The sequence below is a fragment of the Acipenser ruthenus genome, chromosome 1, assembly GCF_902713425.1.
Source record: "Acipenser ruthenus chromosome 1, fAciRut3.2 maternal haplotype, whole genome shotgun sequence".
Classification (NCBI taxonomy): Eukaryota; Metazoa; Chordata; class Actinopteri; order Acipenseriformes; family Acipenseridae; genus Acipenser; species Acipenser ruthenus.
The window spans coordinates 21,187,738-21,205,570 of record NC_081189.1 but is presented as its reverse complement, the minus strand read 5'-3'; the positions used below and the strand labels follow the sequence as shown (position 1 = coordinate 21,205,570).

At 38.4% G+C, this 17,833-nt stretch overlaps 1 protein-coding gene across 1 annotated transcript in view; it reads right to left on the bottom strand.

The window, feature by feature from the left end:
• Window positions 1-15,451, bottom strand: part of LOC117408477 (calcium/calmodulin-dependent protein kinase type IV) — a 100,798-nt gene extending 85,347 nt beyond the window's left edge. Inside the window, exon 1 of the mRNA XM_059021455.1 lies at window positions 15,043-15,451. Coding sequence (XP_058877438.1) covers window positions 15,043-15,161 — 119 coding nt within the window. The 5' untranslated portion in view covers window positions 15,162-15,451. The remainder of the gene's footprint in view (window positions 1-15,042) is intronic.
• Window positions 15,452-17,833: the final 2,382 nt, after the last annotated feature.

Here is a 17,833-nt window from a genome sequence, read left to right as displayed (position 1 = left end):
ACACAATTCTGCACAAATGAATTTCTCTAGGAAGTTAACTGACAGGTGAAATGGTGACAGTATCAGTCCAGAGATGATAGACAAAGAGAAGGAGAGGGGACACCTTTTATTGGACTAACTAAACAATAATTCATCAGTACGGGTCTATAAATATCAACAGATCATTGTCAGAAGCTCCCAGTTCCTATAATTTTGTCTGTAGCCAGTGTTAAAAGGAGTCACACACCAAATCCCCACCCCAAAAAATAAAATAAAACAAGAGACAGCAAGTGCTTCAAATACACCATGCACCGCCCATGTTATATTGTTACATTGAAAGTGTTTTGCACACAAATTAAGATCTCCTCAGGGAAAATATGATTTAAAGCTACTGACCAATCCTGGCTTTCAAACAGCTCTGGTATTTCCTCCTTAGGAAGACAGTGATTAGATTTACCAACAATTTTGTGTATTTAAGAACAACCAAGGTTGACATAAATACAATTATTTCTTGTACTGTAACATGGATTTAAAAAAAAAAAAAAACACAAAAACATATTGGCTTTCGAAATTAGTTTATCACTCAGGTTTTAGTGCAAGGGGAAACATTAAATTAGTACTATTATTAGCCTAGTTACTGATTCACATGGTCTTATCTTTTGAGACAAATTCTACAGTGAGCTAGTCTCTAATTAGAAATTCAATGAGGTGGCATGAATACTACCCTCCCCTTTGTGTCCCAATTTTGTCCATATACTTGGTGGAGAGTAGTTTACATTATATAGGCATTATTAATGCTTTATTATTATTATTTTTTACATTAGCTCATATAATTTAGATCAAATGTCATGTAAATGCTGTGCAAATCAGTGTGGCAGGGCACAAGTCTGCTGTATAAATAGTGGGTGTACAGGATTGGGTTTAAATAAAGATATATGGTTTTGAATTTAAGTTTGGCAGGGATGGGGTTAATTCCACCCCTGTCAGAATCCATGTGTGGAATGTGGCTGGGTCTTGATTGAATAATTGATGGCCAATGAAGCCCTTTAACTTTTTACTTTGCCCCTCGTGCCCTGTTTCTTTCCTGACTGTCTAATTTTTGGCTCTGTCCTGTTACAATCAGTAAGTCTGATAATGGGCACTTATCCATGCCTCATCCAGTTTGTTTTGAATGTTACCTTTACTCACTACACTCTTCATAAAGTCCCTTTAGGAAAACAGGAGGTACAGTAGGGCTCGTACTGTAGTTTTTTAACGCTGCAGAATAAATGCAATAAATCAAGTAAGGATATGAATGCAGAGGAAATATTATGTATGTCACATGTTACAGTAGCTATGTTTAAGTACAACCCTGAGTAAATTAAAGTACAAAGTCCAAGGACAGTGTAGACATTTAGCTGCACATTATCCCTGTTCATTTTGAGAACCATGTCAGATTTCAAATCTTTTTGGTAGTCGCTATCACAAATGGGATTTACATTTTCAGCTTTGCACACAAGATGTCGGTATTGCATTTTGATATATGTGTGAGGTAAAGTGGTGGGGGAAGGGTACATTAAATACAAATACTGGTGGAAAGGAGGTAGAGAGCCAGGTAAGGGAAATGAATAATGTATTTCATTTTTTGAAAGTCACTTTTAATACTAATTTTATTAAGTCATGTGCTTCATTACTGCTTCTCCCCAAGTGGGACACTGAAATGATCTTTCTGTTTCTTCCAAAAGCAATTACCAGCATAAAGACTCAGTGGGCACTGAGCAGCATAGCAAAATACTGGGATCTGTGTGCCTAAACAGCTATCAGTGCTCAAACACGCCACAGGATCCACTGGACCAAGCTGGAAACTGTTTTTTTTTTTTTTTTCCCCCACACGTGTCTATCCTGTAGACAGGAGGCAAGCCAAGAGGGCTTGCATCTATACCAAATCAGTGTAGACTGATTGAACCAATCAAAAACAGTTATACTACCTGATGAACTACTGGCTGGTTGCTATAGGGACAGATTAGTACTAATCTGCTGAAACCGTGTATGGGTCACAATATATTATCACACAATAATATAGGCTATGTGCCTCAGTTTTGGGCAGTAACAAGAGACATATATTAGTGTCTGATAATAATATACTCTGACCCATATGTTATATATTCTGTGTTTCTTAAAGTTTTAAAAAGTGAATAAAATAGAAAGTCTATCTACATCTCTATGCGAGCGGGAAACAGAGGTGGCTGGGCAGACTCGCCTTGCTTGGGCCACGCGGCTATCCTACAGTATGTGCGATATTGCTTTAAGAAACTTTACTGAGAGAGTAAAATTTTCATACAGGACATTAGTGATGGTAAAACATAAAGGGGGATCATATTAAAACTATCATATAGACAAGTATAGTGGATATTTTGCATTGTGTTATTTTATTTTGTTTCTCTTGTTTCTCACACTGAACGCAAATACGACTGTGTGAGGTTTATATCACCAAGTGTTTTTTCTTCCCTTGTATTTTCATTTTCTTGATCTTTTAAAAACGTCTCCATAAATTCTTCCGTTGTTGGACTGAACCTCATTGTTTCGTAGTTCCCGTCATTGTCTGGTTGAATGTCCACGTCTTGAAGTTGTTATTTCTTCATTGTCTGGTTGAATGTCCATGTCTTGAAGTTGTTATTTCTTCATTGTCTGGTTGAATGTCCATGTCTTGAAGTTGTTATTTCTTCATTGTCTGGTTGAATGTCTACGTCTTGAAGTTGTTATTTCTTCATTGTCTGGTTGAATGTCCACGTCTTGAAGTTGTTATTTCTTCATTGTCTGGTTGAATGTCCACGTCTTGAAGTTGTTATTTCTTCATTGTCTGGTTGAATGTCCACGTCTTTATTTTGAATTTGTTATTTCTTCTGTTGTACTGTGCTTGTCGTGGAGTGATAGTAGCTGTGGTTTGTTTTTAAACGAAGCTCTCGACTAGGGAGCATCATGACGTAGGAACATGTATGCTATAGGAATACATTTTTTGCATGTACATGAAGATTACAAGGATACATTTATTTTCAATAAAGCGTTCTGTCTCCATGGCATCATAGAATATACAGTAAAGCTATATTTATCCTTCTGCATTTAGGACAACATTTTATTCAAATTCAAATCTCTTATAATAATTTCAAGCAAACCCATGTAAACACATGTAAACCCATGCAACTCCGTAGAACAGTTTTGAAACATAGGTTGGGACAGAGGGAAAGCCTCCAACACACAAAACTCAAACTTAATTAACCAATAACTTTAAACCCAGAAGCCTGCCTATGCTTGTAAACGGTGATCCCAACCCACCAGCTCCTTCACCTCCAGTGAGGCTACCCCTTGGTCCAACTTCCCCCCCCCCCCAATCTCACTTGTACTTGTCCAGTGTCCAGGCAACAGCCCCTCTGCCAAGCAAGTGCAAGTCAAAGTTTAAATGTCAAATACGCAATCGATTTATAGATTCATTTCACTTCATAAGATTGTTGTGAACTTCAGAACTAATAATTGCACTACATTTATGTACAGACAGCCTCAAGCAATACCAGTATGTAGAAGCTACTAAATACAGTCTAACTAAAAATACTAAACTTGGTTTTCCTTCGCCCTAAAGGCAGTAAAAAGATCAATCCGTCAATATGGCTAATAGGAGGGGAATAACGCATCCCAATCTGTAACTGAGCCAATTAAAAAGCCAACAAAAGGATGAGGGAGAGAGCTATTATTACCCAATCCTATTATTTTCTCTAATACAGTATTTACTGGAAGAGGGTGTGTGTGTGTGTGTGTGTGTGTGCAGTTTAGCAGCCTCTCACAAAACCACAACCATCTTTTCAATTTACATTGATCCAAATCAGGAGGCGCATAGAAAACGGGTCCCTTCAAAATAGCTCCAGTTCAGTAAACCAGCCACACAGTGGACAACAGAACCATTTGCTCTTGCTTTAGTTTTAAGGAATATTTTTTTCTTCACATAAAATGAACAGTGCAGTAAGGCTACATCACAGAATGCAGTGCTGCTTTATTACCCCTCTTACATCACTGTTCTAAGGCTTTTCAGTTATGACATTCTAGACTGAGGGACACATCCCAAACATGGCAGTGCACTGTGGGAAACATTTGCTCAATAAGCCTCTAATTAAAAAAAAACTAAAACAAAACTAAAGTGCCACAGGGCAGCAGTGTGGAGTAGTGGTTAGGGCTCTGGACTCTTGACTGGAGGGTTGTGGGTTCAATCCCAGGTGGGGACACTGCTGCTGTACCCTTGAGCAAGGTACTTTACCTAAATTGCTCCAGTAAAAACCCAACTGTATAAATGGGTAATTGTATGTAAAAATAATGTGTAAAAAAAATAATGTAATTGTATGTAAAAAATAATGTAATATCTTGTAACAATTGTAAGTCGCCCTGGATAAGGGCGTCTGCTAAGAAATAAATAAATAATAATAATAATAATGTGCAGAGTCTCTAAAACGTGATTGTTTCCACAGAAAACTGAAATAATTCAGGCGCTATATATGTTTTACTGCACTGACCCACCTCAGCATTATATACCTATATATGTAAACAGTAACCTATTTAAAAAAAAAAAAAAAAAAAAACCTTGGATAATGAAGAAGCTGGTCTTCAGTGGGAATACTCAAATATAGGAAACACACAGATAGCCTGTACATGTACATAGTAATACAATACACACATAAGGGATGTTATTATAGAAACACAAGTTTAAAATCGGAAAACCACATCAGGTGATTACATGCTCTGTACGATATTAAGAGTAGATGAAAAATTGAAAAATGGTAAACAGGGGGGCTCCTGAGTGGTGCATCCTGTAAAGGCGGTCCTATAGCCTGGAGATCGCGGGTTCAAATCCAGGCTATGTCATTGCCGACCGTGACCAGGAGTTCCCAGGGGGCGGCACACAATTGGCCGTGTGCCGCCCAGGTAGGGAGGGCTTAGGTCAGCAGGGCAATCCACGGTTCACCGTGCACCAGTGACCCCTGTGGCTGATAGGGCGCCTGTGGGTCTGTTGCGGAGCCATTCAGATCTGTGTTGTCATCCGGCACTACAGGTCTGACGGCTTCGCATTGGATCTGCAGTGCGAAAAAAGCCATTCCCTGAGTCGTCGGGGGGGGGGGGTTGCAGCGGTGAACCAGGATTAATAAAATACAATTGGCAATTCCAAATTGGGGAGAAAACTGGGATAAAATCATTGGCGATGGCTACATTTAAAAATATAAATAAATAGGTAAACAGAGTGACATTATGGAGGCACAATGAGACAGACATTTTGGTAAACATTTTAACTTCCCAGCATGCACTTCAAGGAGATTGTGTGTTTTTCATGTTCTCAGTACTCTTGCTGATGTGCAGTGTGAAAGGGAAATGTTTTCAGTACACTTAAAGACAGAAGTGTAATCAGTACACAGTACATTTCCTCAGGAAAGAGCTGAGGACGCTTGGTAAGTGTACTGTGCTCGGTACATTCACAGAGTGAAAGGGCCCTTAGTTCTAGATCCTAGAAGTTGGAGACCTTTTATTATATGAAGAAGATTTTTTATTATTATTAATTTGGTCAGTCCTCAACCGAATGTTAGACTATACTTGGAAGAAAGATGCATTAGATTAAATCATTTACACAGTCTATAAAAAGCTTTTTAAAAAGACACTGCATACGCAATAAATGAGTGTGAATCACACCTGTGAATATGAACACCTAACCATCCACTTGAATACCCAGGTAGTGAAGGTATCATCATAAAAAAAAACCCTGATTTAGTTACATCCAGTGTTCCCACTAAGGCTAAAATGTGCGCATTCTTGCAAAGCATTAACATAAGCATATTTGTGTCTGTCTTGCAGATGATTCTCTGATTTCCCTCTGTAAAATGCATGTCATATCAGAGCAGAGCTCGCGTGGGCAACAGCAAATCTAGTACAGGGTGTGCGAAGCAGGCGTCTGGCGATTCTGCCTCTATGGAGAGTGCTGCTCGGTGATGCTCGTGAACTTTGCAGTTTTTAATTTGTCGTATAATTGAACACTAAATCAGTGAAGCACAATCTTTCTGCATTATTTAGAAGATAAATACTCCGGTAAACATAAATACACACAGTGCTCAGAATTTGACGTTTTTTGTTTTATTTCCCTTTTAAAAAAAACGACCATTTCAGAAATATCATTATCTCAAGCGTTTTGAAACTGGTAAAAATGTAATCAAAATATTAATTTAGAGTCGAAACTACACATTTAAGTGTATATAATACAGTATTTAAGTGTATAATACAGTAATTGAAGAAGACATACCATGTGCATTTTTTTTTCAAGTTGAGTTTATTCATCATGTGACTTCACTCACGTGTCTTTGCTGAAAGGCAACATGGCAGCTGCACCAACGAAGAAAGAAAATGCAATGTTTCAGTAAAAGACAGAGCTAAAAAAAAAATCTGATTGTCTATATGAGTTTTGTTGTCATTCCATTGATCATGCGTCAATACTATTAAAAGATCATATTGCCAGTCGTAAACACGTAGAGAACAAGAAAGCAAATAAGACGGCAGCAATGGCACAGCACTGCATTCTGCCATGCGGGAAAACAAAGGTACTGTACTGCGCTTAGACAGGACTTTCCTTAAGTAAGTAAGCCAAATTAATTGCGTGTTTAATTATTGTTTAGTTTATTTCTGTTATGCTACTTGCCTTTAATAAAGCTGTAATTAGCAATATTAAACCATGGCTGTTTCTTAATTACATGACATTATCTGACGATGAAGAATGAAGCTCAAAGCTATTTTTCTAGCTGTACATTCCTTAAAGGAAATTGATCTCATGTGTAAAGGATATAGCCATCACACTACACACCGTTTGTTTAATAAAGACATTCTGTCTGGAGACACACCTCCTTGTTAAATTTAGCAAATAACAAGGCAGCATCAGCAAAGAAACAATTGGGAGGATTAATTATGTGTTTACATTAAAGGGGCGCAATTTAAATTACAATCGGGTGATACACAGCACTGAACCTGTGTAGAGCAACGAGTCAGTCAACAGTGCACCTTTATCAGTGTTTCATAGTTTATCCTGATTATTGTAATTTCAGCAATAAACTTAATTTGTGGAGTACTGTACATAGGATTACTCTCACGTGACATTGCTGGACTGTTACTAAACTGTTTCATATTTTTTTTATTGTTATTGTAATGCCAGCAATAAGCTAATCAGGTCTTTTCAAAACACCTTCATTTGTAGACTGAACTACATTGTTATTGGAAGACTGTAAATATTATTCTCACAGCTGTGCTGGACATGTTTGTTTTCTGAACTATTGTAATATAATTCTTAGGTTTTCCTGTTTATTTTAATGCCAGAAATGAGCCAAGTGATGTCTATAAACATTATGAAAGGATTGAAGTGTTTTCAGGTACTTTACTTACTATTACAGCAACAAGAAGTCTTATTAAAAAAAACTCTTGGCTTTAATAAAAATAAAAAAATTAAGAATTAGGGTAATATTTATTAATTTACTTCTTTTAACTATCAACATTATATTTATGTTCAAATGCCATGTTTAATTAATACGTTGATAAAAAGTGGGGGAAAAACAGAGCTAGCCATTTTTGAAAAACGGAATTTGCTATTCCCAAAAATGGAAAAATCAGTAGCCCTAAAGATGGTTACAATTAAAGGCAGTGCAGACGCCAGTGTTTTACACAGTAGTATAAAGCAATGATATACAGACTGCCAGTTAAGCATGCAGTCTATATCTATGATAACAACTGACAGGGCTGCATTTATGATAATATCTCAGACAGGCTTCATAAAAATTCTACATTTAGTTTATATACATAAATCGGAGGATGATTCAGAATCCGAGGCAGAGCCACAATAAATGTCTTGTTTAAATTTAAAGCAAATTGTATAATTGTTGAGATACTTGTGTTGGAATATTGTTTCAAAATTGTAACAAAAACGGTTAATGCGTGGACGAAGGTTTTTCAATGATAATTTACCCTTTCTCAGTCAAAAAGGCAAGTTTCTCAGTTTCTAAAAAACTTAGCAGGAATGCTAGTTACATCCTTATACTGTCAATTACCTTTGACTGAAGTACTGTATATTGTAACATGTGTGTGCCCCAAAATCACACAGGCCCGTATTGGTGAAATAAACAGTTTCAATACAGCAACTTCTAGTATATTAACTGCATAGGCCCCAAACGCCCCCAAAAAGGTGTAACCTTAGTCCCTTTTCACACTGGCATGCTCTATCTGGGTCGGAACCTACCCGAGTTATGACCCGGTGTCATGCGGGTCGGGTACGCGATTTCACACTGCTTTTGATAAAGCAGGGATGACCTGGGTGACAGGCGCAAGTAAACAATACCCATATCAATGCCCCGGAAACAGCAAAATGTTGATTAGAGCAAACATTTCTTCGTCCCTGCTTAGTCTAAGCAACAAAAATATGGGCAAACAAGGGTCTCCCGAGTGGCGCATCCAGTAAAAGCAGTCGTGTAGAGTGCAGGATGCGCCCTATAGTGTGGACGTAGTCAGTTTGAGTCCAGGCTATTCCTTTGTGGACCGAGGACGGGAGCTCCCAGGGGGAGGGGAGGGATGGTTAGGTCGTCCAGGGTGTTCTCGGCTCACCGCGCACCAGTGACCCCTGTAGTCTGGCCGGGCGCCTGCGGGCTTGCCTGTAAGCTGCCCAGAGCTGCGTTGTCCACCGACGCTGTAGCTCTGGGTGGCTGCATGGTGAGTCTGCGGTGTGAAATAAAAACGCGGTCGGCTGACGGTGTGCTCGTCTTCGCCGCTGCCGAGTCAGTGCGGGGGTGGTAGCGGTGAGCTGAGCTAAACAAAAATAATTGGACACTATTAAATTGGGGTGAAAACTACAAAAAAATAATTGGCAACTACTAAATAAAAAAATTAAAATAAAATAAAAAAATATGTTTAGCCATATATATATATAGCTAAACAGAATAAACAAAAATGTTCCTTGCGGAAGTGAAACCATCATGCTGGCGTGGCTGTTTGTTATTTCATCAGCCGTCATACATTTTATCTCGCTCAACCCGGGTGGAAGTGTGTCAACCTACATCCTGAGTTGGGACGCTGGAACTCAGGTACGTGGTTTCACACTACGCAGGATTGTGACCCGGGTAGCGAGAACCTGGGTCCAAGTGCCAGTGTGAAAAGGGTTCTAGTATAAAACTAAGATCTAACACACCAATCCCATCTTCATAGCCCCAGACACAATCAATCAATAAATCCACAGCCAGGAATCACTGCTGCTGTTCTGGCAGACGAGCTGGACCCATGGTGCTGTCACCCCCTACACCCCCAAGGAACCAAATTAATAATACTGCTGTTGAACAAACTGTTTTCCAAAAACCAGTGCAGGCTACATGGAATATTTTCTGAGTAATTCCCTTTAAGAGGCATTTGTCAGCAAGTATTAAATACATCAAAACACCTATTTATTAATGTGTTGATTTCAAAACAAGAACAATTGCCCTTCTTTCACCTTTACAATTGAGTGTCAATTAATGGCAATTAACTTCTGTAGTAAGTGTTTTAAAAGCCAATTGGAAGCACATTATCCTCTCATCTCTCATCTGGGGTGCTGACATTTTTACTGCCGTACTGCTGTACTGAGGTGTGGCAGGTTACAATACGTCAATCCAGGAGGATTCCTCTGCTTTATCTGAAGTTACATGTGGTGTCCCACAAGGTTCTGGACCCATTCTGTTTGCCTTATATATGATGCCTCTGGGTGCTGTTGTCCATAGACATGAAGTAAACTTTCATTGCCATGCTGATGATACTCAACTCTATTTATCTTTGAAGCCAGCGGATACCTCAACTGGAAATGTTCTGACTGCCTGTCTTGCTGACATTCAGCAATGGATGTCACGTAATGTCTTAATGTTAAACCCGGATAAAACAGAGGTAATGTTCTTGGGAACAAAAAGTCAACTAAATAGTGTAGATTCATCTGTTATTAGAGCGGACAGCTTCCTTTTTGAGTCAAAGACTGCAATGAGAAATCTGGATCTAATTCTTGACCTAGATCTTTCATTCAAACCTCACATTAGGAACGGAACCAATGTGTCGTTTTTCGATCTTGGAATATTGCTAAACTAAGACCCTCGTTTTGACAACATGATGCTGAGAGACTTTCATGCTTTTGCAATGGCCTGTTTACTGGTGTTTCAATTTATGTCTTATCCCGATTGCAGCTTGTGCAAAATGCAGCTGCTAGGGTCTTAAGAAAAACAAAAAATATGACCATATCACGCCTATCTTAGCATCCCTACACTGGCTTCCAGTTCGGTTAAGGATTGATTTTAAGGTTCTGCTAATAACATACAAAACCATAAATACTTCAGTCCCATCTTATTTGAAAGACTTGTTGATCCCATAAGTTCCCACTCCAATCACAGGATGCTGGATTGCTCACTACCCCAAAGATTTTTTTAAAGAATACAGGCAGTAGAGCTTTCAGCTATAGGGCTCCTAAACTTTAGAATAAACTGCCTTGTTTCATAAGGGAAGCACCAACCATTGCTGTTTTTAAAACAAGACTAAAGACACATTTTTATAGTCTAGCCTAGTTATCTTACATGACTTGTCTGCACCTTTGATTTTTCTGATCTTACTGTTTTATTGTATTAACTTTGTATTCATGTTTCCTGCTGGATTCTGTTTTAAATTGACCATGTTTTTTATTTTTTTCACCCAGTGAAGCGCTCTGACAATCCTATTGTGAAGGGCGCTATAATAAATAAAAATGGATTGATTGAGTGTGGCAGGGTGAAAAACCCTGCCGGTGCACGTGTGTGTGTCGGTGTGGGAAACATTGGGTTGAGAGGGAAGGGGTTACATTTCTCCCTATAAAAATACATGTGTATAAAATAGTTGTTCACGGCTGTTAGTAAGAATTAGTCGTCGTGTTATGTGGTGAAGGTATGTGTGCTAAGCTGTGTATATACTGTATATAAATAATTATCGTTGGGCTGCAGGGGAGTTTGTGAAGCCGTTGTATTGAAAGCAGCAGCTCGGTTCTTCAACTGCGGTCTTTAAAATGATATATATTCTTTTTGTTCAACTGTTTGTTATGGCCACCATGCCGCTGTTTTGTTCCTGTCTCTTGTTTGTTGTTTTGTTATTTGTGTTATTATTAAAAGCTTAAACCTGCAGCTTTCTTGTCTCTTGGTATCAGAGTGGGATTGCAGCCCTGGAGACTCAGACCAGGAACTGCAGGTTTATTTTGAAAAGAAAAAAATAAATAAATAATGGATGATAGAATACTGGCTGCCGTGCTGAACGCCTGGGAGCAGCGGAGGAGGATGGCTGAGATGGAGAGGCGGGATGCCAGGGACACTCAGTGGCAGGAGGTGAGGAAGCAGCAGTACGGCAGTGCGCCATCCTCACGGGGAGGGTGAGGGAGATGTGCGGGCTAGCGTTGCCACCGGGAGAAGCCCTGCTGTGGCCAGTGCCACCACCACTGTCGGAGTGCCCCACGCTGCTACCAGCATTGCCGCTGCCAGCACTACCACTGCTAGATTGGCCAGCACTGCCACCGCTGTCGGAGTGCCCTGCACTGCTAATCAGCATTGGCGCTGCCATCAGCATTGCCACTGTCGGCGCTGCCAGAGTGCCTCACACTGCTGTCAGCATTTCCGCTGCTAGTGTTGCCACTGCTGGCTACAGGTCCGGAGGAGGCAGTACTGCCGCTACCAGCGTTGCCACTGTTGGCGTTGCCATTGCCGCAGTGCCCTGCACCGCTGTCAGCATTTGCGCTGCCAGCGTTATCACTGTTGGCTGCAGGACGCATTTCTAAGGAAACTAAGGACATTGAAGAAAAAAAAAAAGATTTCATATTAATAGGGTAAACGAAAGGTAAGAAATAATCGCAAATAAAATATAAATTAATTTCAGTTAGTTTGATCATGACAGGTTCTATATTTAATAACAATATCAGATAATTGTTGATTGATACTGAGTAATTGTGCAACCAAGAGAAACTGAAACTGAGGGACTGCATTGTTTTGTGTTGAACGTGTTTTGTGTAAAACGTGTAACACGTTTTATTCCATTTAATTAAAAGCTAACAACTTCGAATTTCTTAAAGGTAATTGCTCAGAAAATGCAAATTTCGACATACCCCTACTATGAACTTATTTTTATACGTATGCAATACTGTCCCTTATCTTGCACAGTTTTACAAGATATCTAAACTCCTGGCTGGAGTTTACAGCACAATGTAGGTTGCAACATTCTTTACTGCAATTTGAGGAAGTTGCTAAAAATCGAATGCAACAGCAGGCAAATGTATATTAATTAACACATCAGGATGCACATTAAGACTGGTAAATGAAGATATGTTTTAAAGATACCCGTATAGTTTTAATTACCAAGTTTAAACTAAATGGTCTCAAACATAAGTAGTTTTTCTTTCCATGAGTACCATCTATCTTTGAATACTGAGCAGAATGTTTTAAGACTGGACCAGCCCATTAGCAGGCTATATACTCCTATGAAGTATTCCTGAAAGGAGATGAATTGGCAACACTGCAAATCCTCTCTACTTTTCCAAAAAGCATGACATGACGGCCCTAGCACCCAGCAAAATATACAACAACAAATGGCACTTTAAAACACAGAAACAGTCAGTTCTATTCTTGCATTTTATTTCTATTTTTTGTGAATTTACTAAACTGCAATCTTAATTTAAAAATATATACCAGTTTGGCATGTAAATTGGTTTGCAATTGTAAAATATAACACAGCAGCTCACTGTTACCGGGCTGTGGCATCTGTTATGGAGGTGACTACTTCTGTGGTTTCATGTGTAATGAAAGGTGTTGCAGAAGAGGAAAACAACGTCTTCTGTATCTCTGCTTGCTCTTGAGTAAACACGTACACTGTGCTTTGAACTCAAAACTCCCTCCGCTGGGTGTTTGGTTCAGAATGTAGAGCACTGAACTAAAAGAATTTACCAAACAAGAAGCTTTACAGCTGATGTACATTTAATTTACAAAATGTACTGTACCACCCTTCTTGCATGTCATGCTAGCTATCGGGGCAAAGCGTGCTATGCATAGTCATTTAACATGCCTTGTTTTCTTTTTGTTTTGTTTTGTTTTCTGTATTAAAAAATAGGCCATGCATTTCTGTTTGTTCACTCTAGGTGGCAGCACTAAGCAAACGACTCCCTCTAGTGGTCTGAGATTAGATTCCAAGGGAATTTTTAAAAGTTAATGTTTTTGGCCTTTTTAAATCCGAACTTCTGCAAATCAAATTAACTAAACTCCTAGGGACCCATTTGACGCAAATGCAAAGATAAATATTCAGAGAGGAATAAAACAACATGAACAATATGTGCACTTTCCCGTAAACGACTACTCAATTTGTTATGCAAATTGAATCCCTGACACATATTCTGTAATTAAGTTCCTGTTGCAAGTCTGCTGTGAAACAAGCAGTCTTAAGTGAAGATACATTTATGAGCCATACTTTGTCAAAGATACAGCACCTCAGCTTGAAATTATCTGACGGACTTAGAGAGTTAGAAATGGCATTGTAAGCCAACATAGCCCTTTCACACCTTGCCGACTCATCACTCCATATCATGGAATAGTACCCCTTCTGTGTTTTACAAGCATCAATATACATAGCTATGCTTACTCTGCTTCAAATTGGATGGCCAGCACAACAGTATTGTAATGGTATCCTCATAAACACCAAACATTACTGAAGAGCATCAGATATAATGTAGTATAAATGTAACACTTTCAAAGTAACAGAACCACTACTGTAAATACAAATGTATTTATGATCAGTAATAACAAATTACTTTTTTAGGCTACTTAAAAAAATAAATGAAAAAAAGAAAGAAGCCTGCTAGGTTTGTGTATGTATGTAGTGTACCATGTTGTATGCACTTTGATTAAAACACCCTCTCTGGTTATATATACCAGATTCCACCAGTGCATTCGATTACCAAATATGTGTGTGGAAACCTGCACTGTAGATGGCCCCAACATTACACTGCCTATCTACAGCTCACAAATCAACAGAATCAAAAAAATAGGACTTGTGCAGACTTTCACACACTTGTCATTTTATTGATTGTATTGAAACCACAAGACAAAAATTTCTAAAACAAATATACTTTAGTTATTTGTTTTAGCTTCATTTTTTTTCTACACTGCCCATTAGTATTTTCATACCAAAAGTGATGGAACATGTCAACTGGGTTGCAAGGTGTAAAAATATGAATACACAAATTATTCACGAGTTTAAAACTGGTAAGCTGTGTGTTAAAATACACATCTCCTTAGCTGGGTCGACTCCCTAGTGCAGGAAGTAGCGTTCCCACTGCAGATAGCCTAAATAGCACTGTTCAGTAGCTTGTTTTTATCACATCTCCAAGTAGATCAACCACAGAGTACCTTGGACAACTTGTGCTTATATTAGGCTATTAAGTGGAGAAAGAGAATGTGCTAAATGTACTAAATTCATCGTCTGTTTCTATCCCAATGGAAGGCATTGCTTCTATTCTAACTGCAGAATTGTGCTGCAACTGCAGTACTGTTCAGGAAACTGTGGTACTAACTGCTTTGCAGTTGCATGGCTCTTTTATGTTTGCATTGAAATGTTTTTAGGTGGGGTAGAAGGGCTACCGGTGTATCAGATTGTGTTAGACACATAATAAAACCCTGTTTTAGCAGGGCGCTACATAACACATTCATGTACACCAACAGCAGTACCCAGTTCATCAGAATTTATTTTGCATGCTAATATCACCACATTGTGTACGTGTATAAACGCGGTACCACTTTCATATTAAACGGAATTGCTTTCCAAAATGTAACTTTGTTGTTATTAAATAAATTACTGTATTTTATCGCCAGACCGATTAAAAAAAAATTAAAAATAGAGTACCCTATCTTCAAGACCTTTATATTTTAAATGCAAACAGCCTTCGTTCACATGTGTGAATTCTTTGGCTCGTGTGCATTAACGCTCTGGTGAATATCAGGCTAACCCCAGCGAATTACTCACCGTCCCAGTTCAGACTCCAATTCATAATAATCAGCCAGGGTCTCCTCCTTGTTCGAGCCGTCGATCCAGTATTCCGAAGCAGCCCCTGTTCTGGAGGAGGGCATAGTGACTTTCAGCATCCCCGGCGTTTCTATCAGGTAACCTGATGTTAGCAAATATCCCCCAGGGTGAGTCCAAGATGTGATATCAAAAAGATCGAAAAAGAGCGCACCCCTAATAGCAAAACGATACAATTGCAAACACTGGGTTAAAATAAAAAGAAACACATTTAAAACATATACATCAAATAATGTGTTTTGTCAGAAACAAATCAAAGTTGCGATAACTGCAAGAAAAAGAAGACTGACTTGCTGTCACACAACTGCTCCCATCACAAGACTGAGTTCATTAGAAGCAGTACCGTAATGTGTGGCGGTACAGGGCAGCCTCAAATGCATTTAAGTCTGGTTTCTACTGGGTCCTAATGCCTTTATCTAAGAACTACATTAACAAAATGTATCCCTGTATTATAGTTTTTACTACGTAACAAATAGGTGTTTGCAAACGTGTAAGTACGTCAATCACTACTTTACAACTGCCAGTAATAATAACAAGGGTATGTTAACATTATTAATTAATATTATATATATGGGTTTGTTTTTATACAAAAGAACCAGTGATAATGTTGTTGGTGCTAATAACTGGAAAGACAACACAAAACAATGCTTTTCATCCTTTTAACACTTATCAGTTTACCTCTGCAACACAAATAAGCTTGTGTAGCATATTGGAGAACGATGGCTATTGAAATGAAATGGAAGAATGAATCCTGTCAATGTGTTAAAAAAACAAACAAAAAAAAAAACACGTTAAGCTTCAATAGCAATGCGTCACAGACTGACCTATCCACTGGATCCCTAACCAATCCTTAACAATGGCAGTGTGAAACTTGTTTTAGAATATGCAGCCTGCCTGATGATGCTATTTTATTTGTGTTGATACAAGTTGCATACATTTAAAGGGGATGCAACATAAATTATATAAATATTTACATTGACTTGAGGCTATTCAATTTACCTTCAGCAACTTACAAACAGCAATGTTCTTACTATGAAGAAAAAACAATGTGTTACTTTAAATACGTTATCCAAGAAGGCGTATTGAACACAGGGTGGCATGCGAATACAGGGGCCTTGGACTAAATGTGAAACAAAGATGTGCAAGAAAGGCTTAGGAGAACATGATACAAAAAAAAAAAAAACAACTGAGATATAAACTTATGTTCCGTTATCTTTAACAGTATACGGTTGGTAATAATAACAAGCTAACTGCTTTGTCAGCAGGTATTAAATACATTAAAACCACACTTATTTATTAATGCGTTGATTTCAAAACAACCTTTACAATCGAGTGCCAATCAATGGAAATGAACTTCCGCAGATAAGCCTTTTAAACCCTAATGACAAACAATGCGCTCTGTACAGTATCTGACTAAAAGCTGATGGAGATTTAGTATTATCAATAGGTGAGAGAACAGGCACTTAGAAAACATCAGCAGCAGTGTTTCTGAGCTTTATCAGTATTTGCGTCTGTATTTGTTAATGAATCTTTCTTACTACTAGTGTATTTTACAGAATATGATACACTACCGGTGTACCGTATTCAGTAAGACTGTAAAACAAATAACCTTGAAAATCCTTCTAGATTTATATTTCCGCATACTGAAGCTTGAATTATTAAGCAAGCAGATGCTAGGGGAACAGTCAGTATAGTTACATGCTGAATCTTTTTTTTTTTTGTTCTATAAATTAATTCCTGAGGGTATCCTCCGCTAAAAAAAAAAAAGTTACAAAGGCAAGCAATCGAATGTCTAATGCTTGGCATCCTAATTGTAGTTTTAGAATAGTGAAATAAAGCAAAGGATTAGCAATAAAAAGACAAGGGGCTTTTTCGTGGACAGCAAGGTTAGAACTTACACAATCATACATGTTGAGAAAAGGATTAATGCTCTGATGTACTGTCCATTATCTAAAGCAGCTGCTGTGATAATACCAGTGAACACATACATCATTTAAGTAAAGGCAGTGGAAAATAACACTTGCTGAAACAGGGGTAAGCAATCAAATGCACGACATAAACCTCATCCCAGGTTCTGAAGTAATAAATTGGTTCCAGACTCCTTTTGCCTGTCACGTTTTCAAGAATCCTAGCAAAGACATCATTGCTTTGCGTGGACTCTTGTCCTTACCATCTTTACAACTCCTGGGTACACCACTGCATCTGTGCAAAACAATTACGTGCTTGCAAGGATTCCTGAAACCAATCAAAAACAGTGACTTTTACTTTTGGTTCATTAGGTACAGTTTCATTCTCATCATAATAAAAGAAAGAGCAATCAAAATCACCCGATACAGGCCTTGTCAAAGAGTCATAATCTTACACGTTACCAATGGTTACCATTGTGATGCCATAATCCACATTATGCCTATTTTCATTGTCACAGGTTGTAAAAATAAAAAAAACATGCATGGTTATGTAAATGATAGCTTTCAACATGCACATGACAATGGACATGGGTATTTGAATATTATACAAGCCCAGGCCCACTAGGGGTAAACTCTACCATCACTGTAAGGTAAAATAAAGAAAGACTTTTGAAACACGCTGTAAATCGTACACATACAAGTAGTGGAATGGCCCTCCTGGACAAGGAACTGCTTAAATATAGAACGTATATGTAGAATAGAAATAAAACAGGCATGACAACACATCTTTTACAATAATAGTTACTTGGCAAAATAAATGCTGTTCA